General features: G+C 48.0%; 1 protein-coding gene across 1 annotated transcript in view; it reads left to right on the top strand.

The window, feature by feature from the left end:
• Nucleotides 1-15,071, top strand: part of tenm4 (teneurin transmembrane protein 4) — a gene marked incomplete at both ends in the record, with an annotated part of 141,580 nt that extends 126,509 nt beyond the window's left edge. The window contains 4 exon segments of the mRNA XM_084466371.1: nucleotides 811-1,107; nucleotides 2,796-4,410; nucleotides 8,013-8,155; nucleotides 14,313-15,071. Of these exon segments, the coding sequence (XP_084322497.1) occupies nucleotides 811-1,107; nucleotides 2,796-4,410; nucleotides 8,013-8,155; nucleotides 14,313-15,071 (2,814 nt within the window).
• Between the last annotated feature and the right edge of the window lie 9,706 nt (nucleotides 15,072-24,777).

Genomic DNA, 24,777 nt, shown 5'->3' with positions numbered 1-24,777 from the left:
GAAACCTTGTTCCAAGGTCTCACTCTGCAAAAAGAGAAAAGAGCACGAAAGTCCTTGAGGTCATTAATGAGCAGAGAGGCTGAGGGCTACTTGCTCAAGGATGCCTACAGTTCAGACTACGGACATTGGGGTTCGAACCCAGAACCTTTTGGTTGGGAGTTAAAAAAGGGCAGTTGGTTATTGGGTTCAAACATTGGGTTCAAACATTTTCATTCCTAGAAAAGGTTGGAAACCTTTTATCCAACCTGTGGTACTTTTATTCATGTTTTAGACACATTTATAAATATATGAAATAGAATTTAGTGAGTAATAGAATTTACAATTGAAAATAAAAAGATTTATAAATATTGTTCAGTAAATAATATGACTAATATAATATGATTTCCAAAAAGGGTTGTTTTGCACATTTAATCAATTTTTCATTGTTATGTTTTCCATTGATGTTTTGAGATAATTTGTTGTTGCTTTATAATTACACTGTAATAAAAAGCTTGTGTTTGCTAAATAACATACAGCACACAGGACTGTGGTACACAGTGGTACACCTAAAGTCAAAGGTTGGTAAGCACCACACTAGACGTTATTACCTGTTATCCTTGTCTCACTCCTCCTCTGCCCTCTCTCCCTCTCCCCTTTCTCTCTCTCTCTCTCTCTCTCTCTCTCTCTCTCTCTCTCTCTCTCTCTCTCTCTCTCACTCACACTCACACTCACACTCCCTCTCTCTCCCACTCTCTCTCGCCCCCGACGTCTCTCTCGCACACTCTCTCTCCCCTGCTCTCTGCCTCTCTCCACCCCTCGTTCCACCTCCAGGTCCACAACAGGAACCTGCTGTCGCTGGACTTCGACCGGATCACGCGCACGGAGAAGGTGTACGATGACCACCGGAAGTTCACCCTGAGGATCCACTACGACCAGGCGGGCCGACCCACCCTCTGGGCCCCCAGCAGCCGGCTCAATGGCGTCAACGTCACCTACTCCCCGGGGGGCCACGTGGCCGGGATCCAGAGGGGCACCATGTCGGTGCGCATGGAGTACGACCCCAACGGACGCATCACCTCCCAGATCTTTGCCGACGGGAAGTCATGGAGCTACACCTACCTAGAGAAGGTAAGATGAATTAAGATAGTTCTCTTATCGATCCCAGACAGGAAGTTGTTGAGCTTCACCTACCTAGAGAAGGTAAGATAAGTTAAGATAGTTCTTTATAAATCCCCGACAGGAAGTCGTTGGGCTGCAACAACCTTGAGACGTTAAGGACAAAGTGTTTGATTCTTTAGAGATTTTTATTTTAAGCGTATAATTATTCTTCACCGAGCTATTCATGTATTTGTTTGTTTTATATTATATGTTTGTTTTTTGTTTTATCTGATTTCATTTCATCTTGGTTATATTTTTTTCCTGCTGAACTATCTTAAACTCATCAATCAACAGTATTCTTATTTCTTCTCTTTTTACCTATACACTGTATATATTTGTTATTTTATCAAGTGCATAAATAGCTCACTGTTTACTTTATCCCTCCTATCATGTTCTTAACTGTCTACCGGCTTATCTGATGTAGAAGTCCTTTGAAAAAGGGCTACACAAACAAAGGTTATGATTATTATTATTTCAGACTGCGGTCTCCACTGGATAGAGGCTTCTCCACATTAAGATGTGTTTGCCATAAGAAGACATACATGTTATACAGAAAGGCTGGGATTGATACCACCGTCTCAACATGGCGGCTCAGCCTAAAATAGCCTAGATGACGTGAACCAAGAGAAATTGCTTGCTAATTAAAGGCGCGATCTTTGCAGCCAATGTAACAGGCTTCAGTGCTGTGTCTTAACGACTGTAACCCTGTTAATAATTACCACTCAGCCCCCTCTTTTAAGCCATGCACTAAGATGCTGGCAGCCCGTTGTGACAGCCATAGAAATAATTCAATGGCGTTTTTTTTGTGGCATGCAAGCGCACTCACTGTGGCAGCCATTTTAGCGTGTTGTGTTAAATGTGTCTCCCTCATGCTGCTTGGTTCAAAGGATCCGACAGACAGGAAATAAGGAGCTGTCCCTTCAGGAAATGATGTGTCATGGGAGGATCAACAGCTTAGTTTTAATATGGAAATGAACTTGGAGTGTTAATACGTTCACCCTTTGAATAATAATACAAACAATATTATAACTGCTGCTGCTGCTACTACTAGAACTTTAATAATATAGTAATAGTAATACAAATTATACTAATAATAATAGCACTAACCAATCTATAACAACAAGAACATAATATTTATAATTATAATAATAATTAAAACATATATATATTTTTTCATAATAAATTAAGAATTGTAAACACTTTAATAATCATAATAAAAATAGCAATGCTTTTGATAATAAACTAGTTTTTCTGTGGTCCGCCATGAAAGTGCATTCGAATAATAATGTTGCAAAGTCTATTGCGCCTTATTTTCTTGAGTACGAGCTACGTAGGTAACAAGCTGAACTCATTAAGAGCTACTTAGCGTTATGTTGAATGTTGTTTATACATTTCATTTGTGAACTTGTTGTCGCTATGTAATTGCTGTGTTAAGGATACGCACAATCGGTTATTATTTCACTAGCGCTTTGTTCGCTTATTGAGAGGCAATCTTGTATGGGAACAAATAAATCCTTTTACAAAAAACAAATTCAATAAATTAGCATGAAAGACTTTCCGCAAAAATCCATTGTTCTCCGATGAAATGCCTGAACCCCATTGTGCTGCCGCTCTACGGTGGTCGTAACGCCGCTCTCGTCTCCCTTCTGTCTCTGCAGTCCATGGTGCTGCTGCTCTACAGCCAGCGGCAGTACATCTTCGAGTTCGACAAGAACGACCGCCTCTCGTCGGTGACCATGCCCAACGTGGCGCGCCAGACCCTGGAGACGACGCGCTCCATCGGCTACTACCGCAACACCTACCGCCCGCCCGAGGGCAACGCCTCGGTGCTGCAGGACTACAGCGAGGACGGCCAGCTCCTCCAGACCACGTACCTGGGCACCGGCCGCCGCGTGGTCTACAAGTACGGCAAGCTGGACAAGCTGCTGGAGATCCTGTACGACACCACGCGCATCGCCTTCTCCTACGACGAGGTGTCGGGCATGCTGAAGACGGTGAACCTGCAGAGCGAGGGCTTCACCTGCACCATCCGCTACCGGCAGATCGGCCCGCTCATCGACCGGCAGATCTTCCGCTTCAGCGAGGAGGGCATGGTGAACGCCCGCTTCGACTACGTCTACGACAACAGCTTCCGGGTGACCAGCATGCAGGCGGTCATCAACGAGACGCCCATGCCCATCGACCTGTACCGCTACGACGACGTGTCGGGCAAGACGGAGCAGTTCGGCAAGTTCGGCGTGATCTACTACGACATCAACCAGATCATCACCACGGCAGTGATGACGCACACCAAGCACTTTGACGCCTACGGCCGCGTCAAGGAGGTGCAGTACGAGATCTTCCGCTCGCTCATGTACTGGATGATGGTGAACTACGACAACATGGGCCGCGTGGTGGTGAAGGAGCTGAAGGTGGGGCCCTACGCCAACACCACGCGCTACACCTACGAGTACGACGCCGACGGGCAGCTGCAGGTGGTGTCCATCAACGACAAGCCCCTGTGGCGCTACAGCTACGACCTCAACGGCAACCTGCACCTGCTGAGCCCCGGCAACACGGCGCGCCTCACGCCGCTGCGCTACGACCCGCGCGACCGCATCACGCGGCTGGGCGACGTGCTGTACCGCACGGACGAGGACGGCTTCCTCAAGCAGCGCGGCAACGACTACTTTGAGTACAGCTCGGCCGGCCTGCTCACCAAGGTGTACAACCGGGTGAGCGGCTGGAGCATCCGCTACCGCTACGACGGGCTGGGCCGCCGCGTGTCCAGCCGCAGCAGCGCGGGCCACCACCTGCAGTTCTTCTACGCCGACCTGTCCAGCCCCACGCGCGTCACCCACATGTACAACCACACCAGCTCGGACATCACCTCGCTGTACTACGACCTGCAGGGCCACCTGTTCGCCATGGAGCTCAACAGCGGCGACGAGTTCTACGTGGCGTGCGACAACATCGGCACGCCGCTGGCCGTGTTCAGCGGCGCCGGCCTCATGATCAAGCAGATCCTGTACACGGCGTTCGGCGAGGTCTACCTGGACACCAACCCCAGCTTCCAGGTGATCGTGGGCTACCAGGGCGGCCTGTACGAGCCGCTCAGCCGGCTGGTGCACATGGGCCGGCGGGACTACGACGTGATGGCCGGCCGGTGGACCACGCCCGACCACGAGGTGTGGGCGCGGCTCAACAGCGACCACATCGTGCCCTTCAACCTCTACATGTTCAAGAACAACAACCCGCTGAGCAACAACGAGGAGACCAAGTGCTACATGACAGGTGGGTCTGAGTGGTCATCCTATACTCGGAGAGCGAGGACGGGCCGTACCCCTCTTGGATAGGGCAGACTGGTCCAGACTCCTTTTTAGATAGGTCAGATGCTCCATACCTCCTGTTTGTAAGGTGAGATTGGCCATGATTGTACTACAACATATAAAGGGTGACGGCAGTAGCTCAGGGGGTTGGCTGGCATCCAGAAAGTTGCTAGTTCGATCACCGGCTCCTCCTAGCGGAGTGTCGTGGTGTCCCTGAGCAAGACACCTCACCCTGACTGCTCCTCCTCCTGCATGGTTGACTCCGCCGTTGGTGTGTGAATGTGTGAATTAATGGTGGACAAAATCCCCTAAATGTAAATTGGCCATACTATTCTTAGATGATGAAGCTAATCCATAGTCCATTATCCATGGTCCATAGTCCTCTTAGATAGAGCAGGTGGTCCATACTCTTAGGCTGTCTATCTAAACGACTATCCTCCACTGAAGGAAGACATTCTGCCTGTTGCTCCGCGACAGGTGGGTCTGAACTTTCCTCCTTCCACTTACCCCTAGAACGTCTGTTTGAGCTTTGTGACTGGTAGGTCAGAACGCCCCTGCTCCACTCAGAGACCATCAGCTGCTTGTTTCTCTACGACTGCTAGGTCAGAGGAGGCGTCCTCCACTAAGAGGGAGAAGGTTTACCACTCGTGCTCACCACCTGAGGCTTTGACAGGCGGGAATCTGAGCGAGCGCGGGATATTTAGCCCCAAAACGGTTATTTACAAGGGTGACCTCCCCCCGGTGCGACGACTGAGTCTCACTGATTTCCGGGGGAACACAGGGAGGGTGACAGATGTTGTGGGAGCAGAACAAAGGCGGCAGAAGCTACACTGACAGATATCCTTGTTTACTAAGTCATGAGACTGCTGCTGAAATAATCACCTGGGTGTTTTGTTGCTGTTTTGTTTTGGTTGTGTTGTCGATTTCGGCACGCCGTTGCCGAAAGACAACAGGGGCGTGTGCAATGGTATTTCCTGCCGACAGTAAATTGAAAAAGGTGGAAAATGGTTACAAGAGCTATCTCGCTGGGACTTTGTTTTTCCCCGCGCAGAGAATCGCTGCGGTTGTGAATTTGAGCGCTCGTGTCTATGTGTTTGGATGTGCATGTTAGAGCTTGTGTGCGTGCATGTGTGTGACTGTGTACAATATTGTGCAGATATTGTGCAGATGTCAGGTGCACTGACATCTATGTTTGTGGGTGAGTGTGTGTGTGTCTGTCTGTGTGAGTGTATGTCTGTGTGTGTATGTGTGTGTGTTTGTGTTAACATGGGTGTGTTTACATGAGTGTTTGCGTGCATGAGTCTGTGTGTGTGTGTGTGTGTGTCAGTCTGTGTGTGTGTGTGTGTGTGTGTGTGTGTGTGTGTGTGTGTGTGTGCATGTGTGTGTGCGTGCGTGTGTGCATGCGTGTGCGTGTGTGTGTGTGTGTGTGTGCGTGAGCACCGCGTATCCACCAGCTATCATTTATGGCTCTCCAAAGGAAACAATGGTGTGGAGCAAAGACCCCTCTGTGGCCAAGCGGTCGGAACTGTTCCCAGAAAGAGCACATCATCCCTGGGTTGCTTTGTGGGACGCTGGGGGTAAATGGCAGAGGAAGCTGCCCAGCGGAGTGCACAATAAAGAGCCAGCCAGAGGGGGCAGCGCTGGCCTCCACTGCTGAGAGCAAGTCCACACGGTGAAGGATGAGCCCTGTTCAAAGTGGACACGGCCAAAACAACGATTTATAAATAATATGGTTCGCACCTAAAAAGATGGGGATCATCACATGTATAATTCAGACAGATTGTGTGTTAATTCCATTTGTATTTTTCTCTTGTAAAAGAGAATCTCAATGAGACCAACCAGATTAATACATATTCATTATGAGGCTTTTGTTACCCTGACAATGAACGGAGAAAAACACGGTTAATAATACAGTTTTATTTGCGGGGAGGATAGTGTTATGTCTAGGGGGGTCAACTCCTAGACGATGGGAGTTTATTTGTAGGCATCCTTGGGCAATAAGCCGTATCCCTGCTTTCTCTTAATGACCTGCATCTCAATTCACTGTATGACACATTGAATTCAGATGCAGGTCAGCTTATACAAAATCGTTTCAATCTCACATATATTTTTAAAGGTTAAAAGCGCTATTCGAATATTTATGATGTTTTACACAGTCCTGGTTTTAGCCACTTAACCAAACTGTAGCTACGTTTAATTAGATCCAATTCACACACATTTTGCCGTTAATCCTCTACACTTAACCCGTTTGACAAACAATACAAAAACATACAGCCGAGATCTGCCAGCCTTCACTCATTTGTCCCGACTTGACTGAATGAAAAAATAGCGCGTTATATTTTTTTGGGTTGTTCCAGGTGAGCAATAGCTCTCGGCAGCTCTGTGTTTAAGCAGAGCTGTTTCCTGCTCCCTGGCAGCCCAGCTGAGTGCCGTTTGGCTCCGCTCCCCCATTAGGGCCCTCGCTGGCATTTGAATGCTAAACAGACCGTTAGATACAGCAGAGAGGGTCTGCCGCGATTGTGATTGATGCCGCTGACATTTCCATTCCTTTCACTAAATTGCTCCGGTTCCTTTCATTGTCCTCAAATTTGTATTTAAAAAAGCTTTGTCAGGTGACACGAGGTGCCAGCGCCACGCCTCCCCCCCTCCCCCCGGGGGTCACAGCCATCATTTTGATGTCTTTTACTAATATATTGTGAGTACTACTGCGCCGCCATTGGTTGGATTCAACAGGCTGCACTCCCGATTCTTCGCTCAAGCCCCTTCCCCCCTTTTATACACACAAGAGGTTGTATTAGTTAGTAATTAATTAGTAATTTAATTAGTTGTCTGTAGTTGGGCCAATACAAGTGCAAACATATCACAGAAAGCGGGCCATAGGTCAAGCTAATTACTGGCTTTTTTACTTTTTTCTTTCTTCTTTTGTCTTTTTTTCCACGTGGGGTAATCATTGATTCCCCCATACATCCCATGATAACCCCTGCTATATCTGGGACAGACGTGAGGCTGCTTTAGAACGAGCCTGAGGGGGCGTAGTGCTCCACTGTTGACAGCGGTCTCCATCGCAGACCCAGCTGCCTGTCATTAGTGGACCACCTGTAGCTGTGTTTGTTATGAACCGCCGTCAACTGGAGAGGTAATCAAAGCGTGGCCGGGTTCAGGGGCCACGTCGAGTGTGTGTGGAGCAGTGCTGAAGAGGGCTTCAAGGGGACACTACACCGAGTGGCCATTGTTAGCGTCTTGCGGCCGCTTCTCCGGGAAGCGACGAGCGTCTGTGTCTCCGCTCGGCTGACCGTCTGACCCTTGGTTCCCAATGATTGTACATGATGAAAATACAATTATTTGACCATTATTAATCTTCAGCGCAACCAAGCAGTTTGTGCATGGTTGCTCCTTTAGTGCCCTCTTGTGGACCCCCAGTCAGCTGCCAACCCACACTTCTGCTGAACAGTCTGCTGCCTATTCCCCACAGTCTCCTGCCCACAGTTTGTGAGTCGGCTCCCTGCTGTGCTGCCTGTATGCTTCTAACGTAGCATGACGTCCTCTGTCTTCCTTTCCCCTCCACAGACGTGAACAGCTGGCTGGTGACCTTTGGCTTCCAGCTGTACAACGTGATCCCGGGCTACCAGAAGCCCAGCACGGACACCATGGAGCCCTCCTACGAGCTGCGCAGCACCCAGCTCAAGATGCAGGAGTGGGACAGCACCAAGGTAGAGCCAGACCGCCGCGCACCTGTTCTCCACACCTCACGCCTTGTCAAAGATCGTTCGCATCCAGCTGGCCACACTGCTTCTGCCTTCCAAAAAATCGTTAGCTCACAGACACGTTCTCTGGGAGTTGGGTTCTCAGTGTACACACTGAGGGGGGGTGGGGGGTAGTGATCAGGGCCAAACCGCGGCCCAGTGATCCGGGTCTTAGCACTCTGTCCACCTCTTTGGGGAAAGGGGGTCAGGCTAAACAGCTCTTGTAATTGTTCTGCCATTAGGGAAATTCACTCTCCATTCCCCCCACCACTTGCCATCGATTTCAGCTCACATCTACACCCTCAGACATGCTCTGGTTCCCGCCTTTATCAGCCCTTTTTAGTCGCCTCCCAACTCACCTGAATTATTGAACAGGCAGCCGCCACCACGGCCCCGGGTCGGGTGGCGACTTCTTCTGAACGGCAGCCGTCGGCCGGGGCCAAGTGACGGGCTGAACCAGACGCGAGAACATCACCCTGGTCCCTCGCCTCAACATGATAGGCTTTTCATGGGCAGTAAGAGCAGGACTGGCCCCCTTTTGGAAGCCCTAAAAGCCTTAGAAAGTAATGAGTGAAACCACTCCCAATGGAAGGCTAGACTCTTGAACCCAAACGCCTGAACGGTGAGGCAGAAAAAGATGCAGAAATGGAAACTACAGAAAGGGAAAACTGAGTGTCACTTTCTATACGACGGCGAATGCCATAAAAGATGGATTGTATTCGATTCAAGGTATTAATATTCCACACAAAGAGGAGTGATGTAACGTGTGTATTAAAAACCTTCCCAAATTAGGACTAAGTGGTATGAGTCAACCCCACACATCCCCCCGCGGTTGTTTTTCAAGGAATAACAATGTGTCATTTTCATCGCTAAACACAGATAAAAATCTATATAGAAATAACAATATAGAAATCAACATTTGAAAGCGTGCTGTGTAAGTGTTCACTGGCAATTACATACACTTAACGCTTAACACCAAAGACTCACAGAGGCCAGTTTAACCAGATGGATACTGGAGGTGCCGCAGTCTGCCACAGTCTCCCAAGTGCCTTTGCAGTGCAGCACAGGGGGCACTGTACACAGAGCAGGGTACAGTGCATCTGGGATCCAGCAGGTGTATATCTATGTAACAGCAGATCTTCTTGGGGAGGAGACTGCACAGAACCTGAGATATAGCTCCTTGTTTGCTGTTCCTTTTATTAGGGAGATATTCTAACGAAGAGAAATGTGTTTGCACGAGTGGACGGAACTTTGAGAAGCAGATTTTAATACCTGTATTTCTACAGTGGCCAGTCTTGAGGGTGTTGATTTGAGACAGTGTACAGACACGGTCTTACAGATTAATAGTGCCGGCCAAATTTGTGTTAGCTGTTAAATAACCAATTACGTGCTTACAGATTCCCACCTCCAGCAACATGATTGGTCGAATCAAATGTGTGAAGAAAGTGAAGAAAGTGAAACACAAAGTTTTGAGCTGGTCTGAGTTGGAGCTTGTGAGACTAGGAGCCCACGCGGGTTCTCGTCTTCCTCCTCCTCGCGGTCTGCTCCAGGCGGGTTGTTTGATGTCCATCACGAGGGACCGCCACGTACAGTCGCAAAAGCCCTGCCCTCCCCACCCCCAGCCTCCTCTCTCTGTGGGACGCCCGGGACGAACGTGGCATGTGTTAGCACTACAGAGACCCCTGACAGTGCCAGATTATGTTATTCTATTCATAGATATTCCAACAGGCTTCCCGTTTCAAACGCGGGAGCACGTGGATGCGGTGGAATACGGAAGTGAAGGAAATGCTCTCTTGAGAAGTCAGGAGCCGGCGGGTGCATCCCGATTCTGAATCAACATAGATTTTCTCTTTAATAGTGTTCAAAGATCGGCTTTTAATGCACCTGGCCACAACCCTGCAGTTTACAAAGTCTACCACCCCCATAGGGAGTCAAAGCCGGTGGTTATCCGTGGCCAAGATAAAAACGGCTTTAGAAAAGAAGTCATCTTTTACTCCGTGGTTCTCTGGCTCCGTCGCCGCCACCTCAGAGCCCAGCTGACTCATGGGCTGTGTCTCCGGGTGGGTTTGCTCATTAGCAAATCAAGACGCTGTGCTTTGGGGGGAAGGACACTTTCTTTGTGAACCCTGGACTCTGCTTCTTCCTGTGTAGTTCTTCTTCCTCTCAATCTTGTTTTTCAGTGGAGGGTTTTTGAAAGAGGAACGGACACGATGAGTCCATTCAGGGGCTATTCTGAGCTTCCATTAGCCGGTTTTATGTTCTTCCCCGAGAAGAGGTAGGAAGTGGGGCCTGGCTGAGTAATGAGACTGGAACAACGCAAGCACATTTTTCTATTTACGCCGAAAAGCCGTTCAGGTAAACACTCATGAAGGGACATAACTAACATAACATTATTTAAGAACAAAGTGACTTTAAATAGCATTACTAGCCTAGATTTAGAGTGGTGTGATGCTTTGTATTCGTGTGTATTCGTACAAAGCTTTATTTGGGTTGACCTCCGGAGACTACACAGCAGGGAAAGGGAGGAAAGAATGAGTTGGTTTCGCACACACTGAGCTATGATAATCATAAGAAGTACGTTAAGGCCAACACATGAATACCATACTGGGGTATTCTGTCGATGGCAGTGCTCCCCGGCTGCAAACAACCCAATTAAATGCAGCGTCCTTTGAAGCATAAATATAGACAGCCAGGCTGCATCTTCCACTTCCACAGTCCTCGTTCTCCTTCGTGACTGTTTTCATCCAGAGCCCGGTTCCCGGGGAGCAGTGTGGCGCTGTGTCAGCCCATGGATAGGGCACTGCTGTCAGGGTCCAGGGGGAGGAAATCGGTCCCTGTGGGCATGGCTCCACCAACCCCCTGGTCGGTTCTGATGCTGACTGATCACGGCCTGCAGTGTTCCAATGTGGTGGGGGTAAGGGTAGGGGGCGGTTGTGAGGGTGGTGTTGGTGGTGGTGGGGTGAGGGGGGGCGGTCTTTGGCAGCATCCCAGGAGGAGGGCACCTCAACTAGAAAGCTAAGGTCATTGCTGCAACCACCACCCCCCCCCCCCCCTGCCCCATTTACACCAGCCTGAGGCCCAGATGACTGGGTCATTGTCCAGGCGCGGTAAACAAACACAGCCTGACATGGTGCAAAGTTACCCCCAGGGTAGGCACCCCCTGCCTGGGTCGGACACACATCTGACACCCCTGCCTGCCACCCCTCCTCAGCTTACACGCACAAGCACTCACACATACACACACATTTTCACACACACACACACACACACACACACACACACACACACACACACACACACACACAGAGGAACACACACACACACACACACACACACAGAGGAACACACACACAAACACACACATACACAGAGCGTCTTGGGGGGGAGGAGTAGATTAGCAGTTATACGACCCACCCCGCCCACCCCCCATGATGATGATGGTGGTGGGCATGATGGTGGTAGTGGAGGCGAGGGAGGACTGGATCGGCCCCTTCCTCTCCCCCTCCACCCCCTCCTCTCTCACTCCCGTCCTCTGCCGGAGTGTCTCTTGTCAGTAGATATTAGGAGACAGGGCTAGCGTGTCTACAGGGCGGAGGTGGGGGTCTATGTTGATCTACTGGTAGTGGGGGGGGGATGGTGGTGGTCGTGAGGGGGGTTTGATAGTAGTGGTGGTGGTGGTGGTGGGTGCAATGGTTGATTGATTGATTGATTTTATTTGACCATTCTTGATATAAAAATATGAAACAGCAACCTGTGCCAAACGTTATAAAAATAAAAATAGTCAGGGATGACACAATAAAGCCCTAAGGCTTATTTCCATTGTGGTCCCTATAGGGCAGGAGACAGGGCAAGTAGCAGCATATCATACATACATCAAACATGTATCATTCATAGATACATACATACATACATACTTTGTATGTATATACATACATACATCAATCATTCATAAGACACATAAAGACATAAATTACAGTTTCAAATATACATGACAAATACAAATTGCCAACGGTCTAAGATTGGTGTCTAAACCATTTTTTCAAGTTTTGTTTAAAACTGCTTATGCTTCTGACTGATTTGAGTGGGCCAGGTAACCTGTTCCAAAGAATACTTCCAACATAAAGAAAGGACTCTTTACCCATTAATAATAATAATAATTATATAATTTTTAAAATAATTGGGTACCACCCCATAAACACTCCTATGTACCGTACATAATTGCATCTGAGATACACGATCCTCCACCTTCAACCATCCCACCTTATCAAAGTGGGATGATTCAAGGTGGGTTCTCGTGGGGAGGTCCAAAACAAGTCTGATTAACTTGTTTTGTGAGGTAAGGTTTGTGAGGTAAGGTTTGTGTGGTGGTTGAGGAGGTGGTGGTGATGGTGGCATAGTAAGGGTGGTGGTGGCGGTGCAGTGATTGTGTTGGCGCTGGAGGTGGTGGTAGTAGGGCTGTGTAGTGATGTTGGTGGTATAGATGGTTGTGGAGGTACTGGTGGTGGTGGTGGAGGAGGTGGTGTGGTGGTAGTGATGCTGATAATAGCATTGGTGAGGGGGTGCTGGTGTGGGTGGTGGTGATGGTGGTAGAGGTACTGGTTGTAGTTGTGGTACTAGTGGTGGTAGTAGTGTTGGTATGGGTGGTGTTGATGGTTAAGGAGTTACCGGTTGTAGTTGTGGTACTGATGGAGGTTGTAGTGCTGGTGAGGGGGTGGTGTGTGGTGTCCCCACCCGCTGACTCCAGGTTGCATGTTTGCTGCAGTGCGGGCTGTCAGGAGAGTGGCATGTCTCCCTGTTTTTAAAATACCACGCATGTCACCACTGATCAGAGAGACGAACACGCCTTGACACACACACAACCCCACCCCCCCACCCCCCCACCCCCCCACCCACTGGGGTGATGCGTGGTGTGTTCACAACTTCAAAGATGCCAGGATTGCCTGCCAGCCAACCGTTGTGTAGCCAGAGTCCACCATTTTGGACGGCCTGTCAGAGTGGCACCTGAATTTGATTTAATTTGACCTGATGAACAAGGCTCAGGCTACTTTCCCTGTTCCCTGTATTTTCATTGGAGGCTAAACATTATTTCTAGATTGATAAAAAATTAAACAACAGGGACGTAAAGAATGTCCTCCAGGAATTTGTGTCATAATATTTCCACAAAATTAAATTTTAATTGTGTTTGTTCGCCACCCCCCCCCACCATGTTCAAGGCTTGCGGGTTTCACTGTTGTTTGTTAGCAAACTTTTAGCGTCATGGTTTCGTGAAGGGAAAGGGGCGGTGGGGAGGGAGGGGGTATTCAATAGCCAGATCCAACATTAGCATTCGCAGAGAAAGCAGCCCATAAAACCAACACTATTAATCATGGCGTTTCAGCGGAACACAGCAACATGAACAGCAGCCTCATCCTCTGCCACTGTCAGCAGAGCGGCGGAGATATTTGATGTGCTAATGAAGGAGCACAAGTATCCAGCTACACTTGTTGTGTTTTTTAGTTCGGGGGGGGGCGCTGGAGGCTCCGGGGGGTGGGTGTCTCGTCCCTCTGGCTACTGGAGGGAGTGTACTGTACTGAGCTAGGGTGTTGTTATTGACCTAAAATATCAATACCGTTTTATTTTTACCGAGCTTAGATTTTTTGCTGTCGTCTTTTTGAAGGCTGAGAAATGAGATTTCAAGTGACTCTTCCTGCTTGGTAATAATATCAACATGAATTGACATTTCCAGTCATATTTATTTTCCTTGTTTTATTTTGTATCGTGAATATGAAGCTATCACTAATGCTAACCATGGACCTTTAGGGCATTCTCTGCCAATGCTCCCACACTCTGGAACAGCCTACCACTCCACATTCGCTCTGCCCCATCCCTGCCCATGTTCAAAAAGCACCTTAAGACATTCCTTTTCACCTAGTCCTTTGACCCCTAATCCCCCCTCCCCCCTTTCCTCCTTCGCTTTTTGTTAAGCGACCTTGGGTACCATGAAAGGCTCTATATAAATCCAAGTTAGTATTATTATTATTATTATTATTATTATTATTATTAACTGAAGCTGTACTCTCTTAAGCCTTGTTCCATGGTGCCGGGGACTGACTGGTGTTTCCTTGTGTGTTCTCTTGTCCCCCAGTCCTTCCTCGGGGTGCAGTGTGAGGTCCAGAGACAGCTCAAGTCCTTCGTCAAGCTGGAGCGCTTCGGGCAGATCTACCGGGCCAAGGGCGCCGGCTGCCCGCAGGCCGAGACCCGGAAGCAGTTCGCCTCCTCCGGCTCCATCTTCGGCAAGGGCGTGAAGTTCGCCATCCGCGACGGCCGCATGAGCACCGACATCATCAGCCTGGCCAATGAGGACGGGCGGCGCATGGCGGCCGTCCTCGACGACGCCGCGTACCTGGAGGACCTGCACTTCACCGTGGCCGGCGTGGACACGCACTACTTCGTCAAGCTGGGCTCGGTGGAGGCCGACCTGGCCCTGCTGGGCATGACGGTGGGCCGGCGCACGCTGGAGACGGGCGTGAACCTCACAGTGTCCCAGGTGAACACGGTGGTGGGCGGGCGCACGCGGCGCATCACCGACATCCAGCTGCAGTACGGCGCGCTCAGCCTGAACACGCGCTACGGCAGCAGCGTGGACGAGGAGAAGGCGCGCGTGCTGGAGGCGGCGCGGGAGCGGGCGGTGGCGCGCGCCTGGGCCCGCGAGCGCCAGAGACTGCGGGACGGAGAGGAGTGCTCGCGGAGCTGGACGGAGGGCGAGAAGCAGCAGCTGCTGGGCTCGGGCCGCGTGCTGGGCTACGACGGCTTCTACGTGGTGTCGGTGGACCAGTACCCCGAGCTGGCCGACAGCGTCAACAACGTCCACTTCATGAGACAGAGCGAGGTGGGCCGCAGGTGACATGAACACAGGGCCCCGCTGGTGAGGGACTAGCACACGCTCGCGCGCACTGACACACACACACACACACGTACAAACACACACATGCACACACACACCAGACTTGTTGCCAAAGACAGCTGCCTACTCCACCACCACTGGGTTTCCTTGGACGGTTGTGTCCCACTTGTGGTTTTAAAACGCTGGGCAGGGGGGTTGAGGGGTGGGAGGCCCCTTGTTACAGCCAGCTTGTTACAGAGAAAAGCCCCCCCCCCCCCCCCCCACTGGGAGACGCCCCTGGGGGGAGGGACTCGGCGTTAGTTTGTGGCTTAATTTCCTGACTTTACTGCAGTGTCTCTTAAACTATGGGTCGGGACCTAAAGCGGGCCGCGGGCCGCGGTCCACTTGGAGGTGGGTCACGGCCGGACAATGCACAGAACCCCCTGTTCCAAAAGGATTGGCAAATTCCAAGTGTGCTCAAGAGTTTTCTGAGTATGTGGTCGGGCCCCAACGGAAAAGACTGAAATTGTCTTTTGGGTCCCGAGGTGAAAAAGTCGAAGTACCCCCATGTCCGCTCCATCAAGCCCGCCGGTGGTTCGGTGTGGGAACCCCCAGGTGGATTGTGGGTAATCCATCGTGATGTTGTGCGATTCTGGCTCCATTCGGCCCCAGAGTAGCAGATTTGCCCCCACCTTCCCCCCCCCCCAGCTTGCTCTGTTCTGCCTTCTCAGCCACGCCAAGGAGATCCCCTCCCCCCTGCTTTCTTTGTTTTATACTTGAAAACCTGGTAGCCCCCGGTTGCGCAAACGCGATGGATGGTGTGTGTGTCGGCTTCATCGCCGGTGAGCCCTTGATTAAAAAATGAAAAACCCCTAGCAAATGTTTCAAAGCACCTTCATTTGCGTGACGTCCTGTGGTTTGTTTCATTGAATTTTGTTTTATTTTGTTTATGTTTCTTATTAGGAAAGGCTTTGCTACTTTTCCCGAGCCTTGAAGGCCCGTCATGCACACTGTGCATGTGAAAGCCTTCTTTAAAATTTGGAAAATGTCTCAAAAGGCTTTATGAAGCTGGCATTGTGCACCGAGGCCAACAAAGGAATAGGTCATGTTTTTCTGTTAAGGCTTTTAGTTATTTTGGAATTTGCTTCAGAGAAGAAGAAAAAAAAAGGAATGTTTTCTTTGCTGATCCTTGTTTGACAGCGGTCCAAAAAAACTCGACACTAAGCGTAGTTCAGAGCCAGCACTGTCAGAGCAAAACTGTGGAATCAATGTCTGTATTAAACAAGCGATATTTTACGGGAATGGTTTTGAATTACTTTGAATTGTGTTTCATAAAATGACTATATGAAATAACAGTATAAACAAATGTGAATTTAAACAACAAAAAAAAACAAGTGAACTGTCGTCCCATTTATTGTTGAATGTTGTACTCGAGGGTGATTCCATATACGGAATAAATTATACCAGATGGTTTTAAGTTTGGTCCGATTATTCCTTTAGTTCCACTCAGCCACTGATTCCACCCAACAGCGGACCTCCATGACATCTACAGTTGCAGTGTTTTCTTCTGTTTTGCGATGTACTTTTCCTCAGTATTCCTCATAAATATCTCAAACCTTATAAAGCCTGTGATTGAAGAGTTTGTGAATGTCGGCTTACTTAAAAAAAAAAAAAGACGAAGAGGACTGAAGATGCTGCTCCTCGACACGGCGCTCCCGATAGGTTGGCTCGCCGCCCGGTTGCAAAGCAGGAGTGGGGGGGGGGGGGGGGAGTTGCGTTTGGCCTTTAGGGGGGGGGGGGCTACCCGGGTGGCACGGTGCGCGTGTCTGTGGAGCTCTACGTCCGCAGGTTAGCGCATCCCGACATGCCTCCGGGCTCCAGCGCATTTAAACCTGCAGGTGAGGCGCAGGGAAAAGGTCAGCGATGCGCGCCGCAGCGGCGATGTAATCCACCAGGACGTAATTACCGCTGGCCCGCGTTCCCCTGCTCTCCCATATGTCCTCATCCCCCCCATCCCCTGGGGGGGGTGAGGGCGATGGGGATAGGGGTTGACAAATTATGGCGGGGAAAATGTCACTCACCTGAAGGATATGAAACCCCTCGATGACGAGACCCAGCTGGTCGGTTTTTGTTTTTTTTGCCGACCTTGCGTTGCTTTCTGGTGTGGAAGATGTGAATGTGTTAGGGGGAGGGTGAAGGGGGAGGTGTGGGTGGGGGGGGTCAGTGAGAGTCTCTAGCTGTACAAACGTGAAGCTGTTTTCTTATTTCTGCTGTTGGATCATTGCGGTGACATGTTTTTTTTTTTTAACTTAAAAAAATAACACAAAAAAAATGTGTATGTATGTTTAACATACTCTGAATGAAGGATATTTGCATTGTGGACTGTTGCACTGAGAAATGTTGCGTCATAAAGACTATTTTCTTTTCGTTTTCGTTTTTTAAGTCCCTTGACTGCCCCGAGGTTTGGGATTGTTCTCAACACTGTGTTTCCAACGCTTCTCTGTAAACTTGTATATAGGAAGATGTGGAGCTGTAAAATACTGCAGATGTAGAGGCCTCTTTAGAACTACATCAGTGATTCTGTGTAGTCTTTAGGTAGGGAAAAAAATAAATAAAGGAAATATTTTGTGTTTACATTTCATGTGTTTTTTGTCGAGCGTCGAATGCACTCCTGCCTCCGCAACACTTTCACAACCCACATGTTAAGTAGTTTCCTTCCAACGAAAAAACGTTTAAGCCTAGTTTCTTCACAACAAATACATATGCTCCAACAATATGTTCCATCGCAGAGGTGTGTGTCACTGTCACCTAGACAAAACTTTAATTTTCACCCTGCAGTACATTCCCGGTGACAGATACAAGGGTAATCTGAGATGAAATATGTCTGTGTGATAACCTAGCAGTGGGGCTGTTATTTAACATTCAACATTCGCATTGCCACACATCTCCGTCGCCCACCTGTCCTCAAACTCACCGTGGTCGTCCCATATCGGCCAGACATCTGCCGCGTTACACTACTCTGCTACAGTCTAATCCAACAATAAATATGTTGAACTGTCAGGAATACAAACAGGCCTCCAGTCTGCGACTGCGCTGGCCCGGAAACTGCTAATGGAACTGTCAAGAGGTGCGAGCGCCGTACTGGGCTGTGGGGCGGCGTTTCCTAAAACTGATAACTTTGTTATATACGAGCACCGCTGGGGCTAAAAGCGTGTCTGGGGAGCCGGGTGACGGGGCGGGGGGGGGGGGTTAAGACAGGACATTTACACTCTCCGCAGGCGCAGTGGTGCAAGTCACCTGGGAGCAGCAGGCACGCACGGCACCCTGTTTAACCTCGGCAGACGGCCGCAGCGCGGTGTGTTTTTCCACACAGCATTAATTTGCACCGGAGGAAATAAACCTTCCCTTTATTCGTTCGCTCTCTGTTCGACGTCTGTGCAATTTGAATAGCTGTCACGACCCACTACAGCTTTAGGTGATGTTAGACTAACGTTTTATTTCTTTCACTGCGTTTAACAGCCGGATTTGAAATCTTGGGGCGGCTGTCTTCTAGCGGGTTTCAATGCGGGTCAAAACGTTCTGTTCTTCTGAGCTATGTTGGAGGATTCGTGACAGCTGAGCTGCAGTTGGCTGCTAGAATTATATAAGCCGGTGTCTTAATGAATCTCAAACTATAGTTTTGATTCCTTTGTATAGAGAATAGAGTCATATGGGAGGACATAGTGATCTACTGACTTTATAGACGAAGGCCAAGCTCCAACCACATTGGGGCAGCAAATTTTTTCAAACAAATGGAAGGACTTACGATACAAATACTCTGCAAATGATCATAAATCTCATCTCCCCAAACACAAAACAAAAGAGTTTTGTGTGTTTGGCAAGTGAGATGGTTCCCAGAGATGGATCAGGATCACTTAACGTCCATCGGATATGCCTCCTCTTTAAGGCTCCTCCCTCTTCTCCGGACTAGCGTTTTGTCTTCTGTAAGTTTGTAGTTGTCCACATGGTTATAGTAGCGTACTGGGTTTGGATCATGGCTTTGGATTTTTCTTTCATATTGTCGCATGTTAAAATCCCTTCTGATTTTAAATACACCTGGGTTTGTTCTCAATTAAAAATGGTGTGAAACGGTACATTAAGACTGCTCTACATTAGGTTAACACAAACTGTACTCAAATTCCCAGTTTTCCGAAATCAAAAAAAGAAAATCAGGCGGGATTCCAGGCGAGGCTATCAAACCATGAAATGTTATTGTGTTTGCGGACCAAATTTATGACGGACGCATTCCCAAAATAACCACGAGAAACAGTCAAAAACATTGCCTTAACAACACACGCTACCTGTCAATCACTCTGCATCAGCTGCTGTCACGGGAACCGTTAGGGGAACGTCAAGTACAATCATCTCTGTGGATGTCATGGAGGACGACACCAGGAGGAAGAATAAATAAAGTCGGTCTTGTTTTCTCTTACTCGGCTGTCCCAGGAGTCTCTCGGACCATGTCCACACCACGCCTGCTAAATGTTCAAATGCTGTCTTTGTGGCAAAAAGTTAGCGGTCCAGACTTGCTCGGTCTCATGCACAAGGTAAGTCCGGACCACTTTAGCCAGACGCAGATGCCGGGATCACGTCACAGTCATCACGCGTTTTGAAAAGCCTCAGTTTTCATAGGCTTTCTCTAGCGCTGCTCCAACAGACCTTTTTCCAATTCAGCCACTTGGGAGGGTCTCTTCAAAATGACGTATTGGTGGGACTTTGAACGTCTTCTACGTATTTGGGGGACAAAACCACAGTTTTAGGCCATCCACACGAGCGAAAACAATCTTTTCCCCTCCGTTTTCCTTGGAAGCATTTCAGGAATTTCTCTGTAAAGAAGGACTCATTGCAAAAATGCATCTAGCTGTAGAAACGCTGTAGTACATATTCAAGGCCACTATGTAGTGCTGGTTCTCCACCAATAAAAGAAGACTAGGCGGAGCATGCGCATCAAGCCTGCGCACTGTATACAAACATACAGTCAAGGAGGAGAAAGCAGTTGTTAAACCATGTAGATTGAGTAGAAAATACTTAATGTACAGTTAGTAATTCAATTTACCAAGGAGCTGTATTTAAAGCTACAAAAAGGATACAAATCAAACAAAACAAATTTGACGCAACTCTAACATTGCCCAGCTGGTGGGGGGGGGGGAGATGACATCATCGTTTGCGTATCAGGCGTCCACATGAATCCTCACACGAAACGCATAGGGCGTTTTTTTCTTATTCACCCTGGGACCTGGTTTCAAAAAAGTGTGTTTTCTGGCACCGAAAACGCCGGATCTGTCTGGACTTTCGGCCCAAACGCACAAGACTTACGTGTTTTCACAAAAAAATAGTTTCCATGTGGACGGGGCCTTAGTTTGAACAGAGGGCCAAAAAAAGGGAAAACATGTTGTGTATCCGCATGAGTGGGGACATGGCCTAAACAGGGCCACTATGGTGTCAGATCTCCCAGAAGGGGATAAAATAGTGTGCTACCTTGCTATCATTAGTCCCAGAGCTAGCAAACATGCAGGCTAGCAAATTAGCTAACTAGCTCCGCAGGGCAGGCTAAAAGAAGAGCTTGGTCTGTGTGTGGAACCATTTGCGTGCCCTGTCCCCTGTCTACCAGTTATGCTAATGATATATAAGGCATAAAAGCTAATGGGGCAAGGGCCTAGCAAGCCAACCAGCCAGAGAGCGAGAGAGCGCGAGAGAGAATTCCTTCAGGTGTGTCTCCAAGTCAATAAACCGAACAGCAACCAAGGGCATGACTTCACTCCGAATATTGGGCAATATTTTGTGTGTGTAATGTGCATGTACCTCCATTTTCCAAATAAAATGGTGTAAAAATGTAATTACTTGGCCTATAAATCAAACGAGTACAAATTGAATAAGTGTGTATATAAGAGTATGCTAGCAGGTATATTTCTTCCTGAAGACCAAGACGAGTGTGTGATTTGGGTCAGAGGGCGGTACGTTGTACCTCTCGGTAGGTACAGAGACCATAGCCCACACAAGGAGGAGAGTGAAGACTGTAACCTACTAAAGGTTAGTGTGACCTTTACATAAAGGTTGTAGCGAAAACCTCACTATTCATGACGTGTGTGTGTGTGTGTGTGTATGTCAGAGAGAATGTGTGTGTGAGAGAGAGTGAATGTGTGTCCATCTTCATGTGAGAGAGAAAGTGAGTGTGTGTGCGTGTGTGAGAGGGAGAAAGTGTGATTATGTGTGAGTGAGAGAGAGAAAGTGTGTGTGTGTGTGTGTGTGTGTGTGTGTGTGTGTGTGTGTGTGTGTGTGTGTGTGTGTGTGTGTGTGTGTGTGTGTGTAATAAACCTGTCGTTCGGGGATGTAATCGTAATGCGTGGACGTAGGAATGCTGTGATCAGCGTGTGTGAGTGCGTGCGCGCTACTACGGTGGCGCTGGGATTGGCTGATCAGACCCACAAGTGACTAATCCGCTGTGATTTAACTCACCTGTGGGAACATGCCGCGACCAAGAAAAAAACAACGTATAGACACCGAGAGAAGATGAGTAGGCCTATGTGTTGTTGGAGTGATATTGTAATAAACCTGTCGTTCGGGGATTTAATCGTAATGCGTGGACGTAGGAATGCTGCGATCAGCGTGCGTGCAAGACAGGACTCAGAATGTCGTGCCACAAAAAGTAATTAACTTCTCTGGCGTGTTGGACACTGTACACTTGTATATGATATGGGGTGAGTATCGCGGGACCTGGAGCAGCACAGCGCTTAATGAACAGAGAAGAACCGCACAAGCAGGCCCAGGCCCGCGTGAGCCAGCTGCTGAGAGGGCGGGTCCACGCGAGCTCCAGGCGCTTCTATTTTCTGTAGGTATATCTCATGTCTCATGTCTAACGGGGTTGGTATACGGTTGCGGACTATTACCCTATACTTAGGTCGTAACAATATTCGACCAGTATAAAATAGGCAGTACATCATTTAGAGTAGAATAGCTTTAATAGGGTTATGTTCTTCTTTCATTTCTCTGTGTGAATTGACGCAGTGTTTGTCTGTCTAATGGTAGCAACAGAGTAGAGATGTGGTATATACATCTTCAAATCCCTCTGGGCTCTAAGCTGTCGAAATCTTTCAAATGCACCCCCAACATCATGTTCTGTTTGTGATGCTTTTTCGGACGACGATGCGTTCTAGGTCTGGTAGAATCCTGCGTTAGCTCAGTTGATCCAGTTCCTTTGCTGGCTTAAAGGGCATAGCATGCTGTGTTTCTGTGCCATCTTGTTCCGTATCTGCCAACTCGGTTAACTCTGATAATAGTGAATGACACACAGGCCAAAACAATTACAAACGTTCTGACCTGGAATGGTCATTTCAAAGGAGATCATACTGGCTGTAGTTTCAGAGAAGCCAGTATTTCCACTTAGCAAGTTGACTTAATCTCTGATGACATATCATCGTTTTATGATGAAGTACAGTACATTTGTTTCATACGGCTCCTTTTACACTTCATGCTTCGAAAAGCCCCATCCAATGATTAATTTTCTAACTGAGTCATTTAGTCACTGGTGAAAGGATGAATACGGTTGACCTACCTTCTTGAAATAGTGTGTGTGTGTGTGTGTGTGTGTGTGTGTGTGTGTGTGTGTGTGTGTGTGTGTGTGTGTGTGTGTGTGTGTGTGTGTGTGTGTGTGTGTGTGTGTGTGTGTCACCAAAGGATCCGCATCCATTCCAAAAACAGAAACCACACACACACCTGTCCCCTTCGCCCTTATTATGTTGGCCAGAGGGTGAACCGCAGCGTGATGGATTCACTGCCCTAGTGTTTTCAAACGCAAAAAAAAGTACTAAAACATGACTTGATTAAAAAGCCTAAAATTGTAGTATCTTATCAGTTGCATTCATCCAAAGCTACTTTCCGTGAATACAGATACATGTGATTAAGGAACAGGTAGGGGTTAGCAGGAATCTTGCTTAAAAGGATCCCTACAGGTTAGGCTGGGGACATTGGGAATCAGTACCTTTCAAGACCTGAAGACTTGGCCGACATCAGGGGGCAGGACACCAGAGATCTGCTAAGTTCCAAAGGGGCTGGAAAGACATTCCAGGTGTGCAGCTAGGATAACCAACCCAGTGCTGTGTTCTGGAGAAACATCTGCTAAGCTTTCAACTGAAGAAACGGGAAGAATCATCGGCTGAACACACAACAACATCCAGTTGGATCCACTGAGCTATTTATTACTGTTATGCTTTATTAAAAAACAGAACAGAAAAAATTGTCCCTTACATGAACACAAACTACTAAAATAATACAAGTTATTGGAAATCATAAACAGGCGGCACATATCTTTAATAAATAAACATTTTCTGCTTTTGTTGTGTTCCCAACTAAACACAGGGAATACATATTCAGTTTGTCATTCACATAATGAACATCATTCGCTTTCCCCGTCAACCACTCAAAGAATACAAGAATACAATATTCAATCTTTTAAATCAGGTTCCATGTAAGACTTGTCAAATCAAAACGTGTCAAAATAAAAAGCCCTTTAGCATCTTCAACATTTAAACACTCCAAGTTGACTTGTTCAGAGCAAAAACAGCTGCTATTAAAACACTACAATGCAATACATCCAGGCATAAAGATACATCTATTCCAAATGTATGCACAGATAACTGGTTATTACAAGCAACCATTGCATCAGGGGTGTGAGACCGCCCCAGACCAGCAGAGTTCCCCTCTAATCTAATGGTGGTGCTAATGGTGAGCTACATATTACGTGTGTGTGTGTGTGTGTGTGTGTGTGTGTGTGTGTGTGTGTGTGTGTGTGTGTGTGTGTGTGTGTGTGTGTGTGTGTGTGTGTGTGTGTGTGTGTGTGTGTGTGTGTGTGTGTGTGTGTGTGTGTGTGTGTGTGTGTGTTTTTAAACATGCTTGTAATGTATGTCTGTGTATTTATATATTTGTGTGTGTTCCTACACACACGGGGGGAGTGGGCGGATTCAGATAATTTCTTAAGAAAAAAATAGTTTACATGGGATTTGAAAATTTAAATCTTGAAGTGTAAGATAAACACCTGTTCCGTCAAAGTGGCTTTCTGAAGCACTTTGATCTCATGAAAAGAATGCAACTTGAGTTCAGAGCTGAGCAGTAAGTTCACAAACTGGGTGGCAGGATGAGTCTACTACTTAAAGAAACGTATAGACACTTAGTATAAGGCCACGGTGTGTATGTGTGGAGCTCATTCCGTTGATTTTGATGTTTGCGTCCAAGAGAGGGTTAGGCTTCACGGACAATTATAGTATAACACCTATGGTGTTGAGCATTGAGAAAAGGTCTATTGAATGGTCTAATTGAATGCTCATACGCAAAGATGGTACTAAAGAAATATTGAATATTTTGACAGTCTCCCCAAAACACTACATTACATTCCGTGTCAAACAATGGTAACTTTTCCTTTTGTGATGCCGAAGTGCATGTCGGTGTACTCTTTGATGTCACGCTGATACCCGTGGCAGGGTGTGTGTGGATGTGTGGAGCTCTGTCTGGCTAGTGGTTCTTTTTGATGATTGTTTCTGAGAGTGGGTTAAGAGTAGGTTCACACCCTACGGTAAATACGGATACGGACGCTTTCCTCCGGTCCTGGAGGTCATTTTGTCCGTCAGTGGGTCCGTCGCCTCTGAGCTTACGAATCCGGAGTGCTCCAGACGAAACAGAGCAATACCACCGGAGA

Source organism: Micromesistius poutassou, assembly GCF_964030765.1.
Source record: "Micromesistius poutassou genome assembly, chromosome: 4".
NCBI classification, from domain to species: Eukaryota; Metazoa; Chordata; class Actinopteri; order Gadiformes; family Gadidae; genus Micromesistius; species Micromesistius poutassou.
Note: the sequence above shows the minus strand (reverse complement) of the source record. Positions and strands in the feature narration are given on the sequence as shown.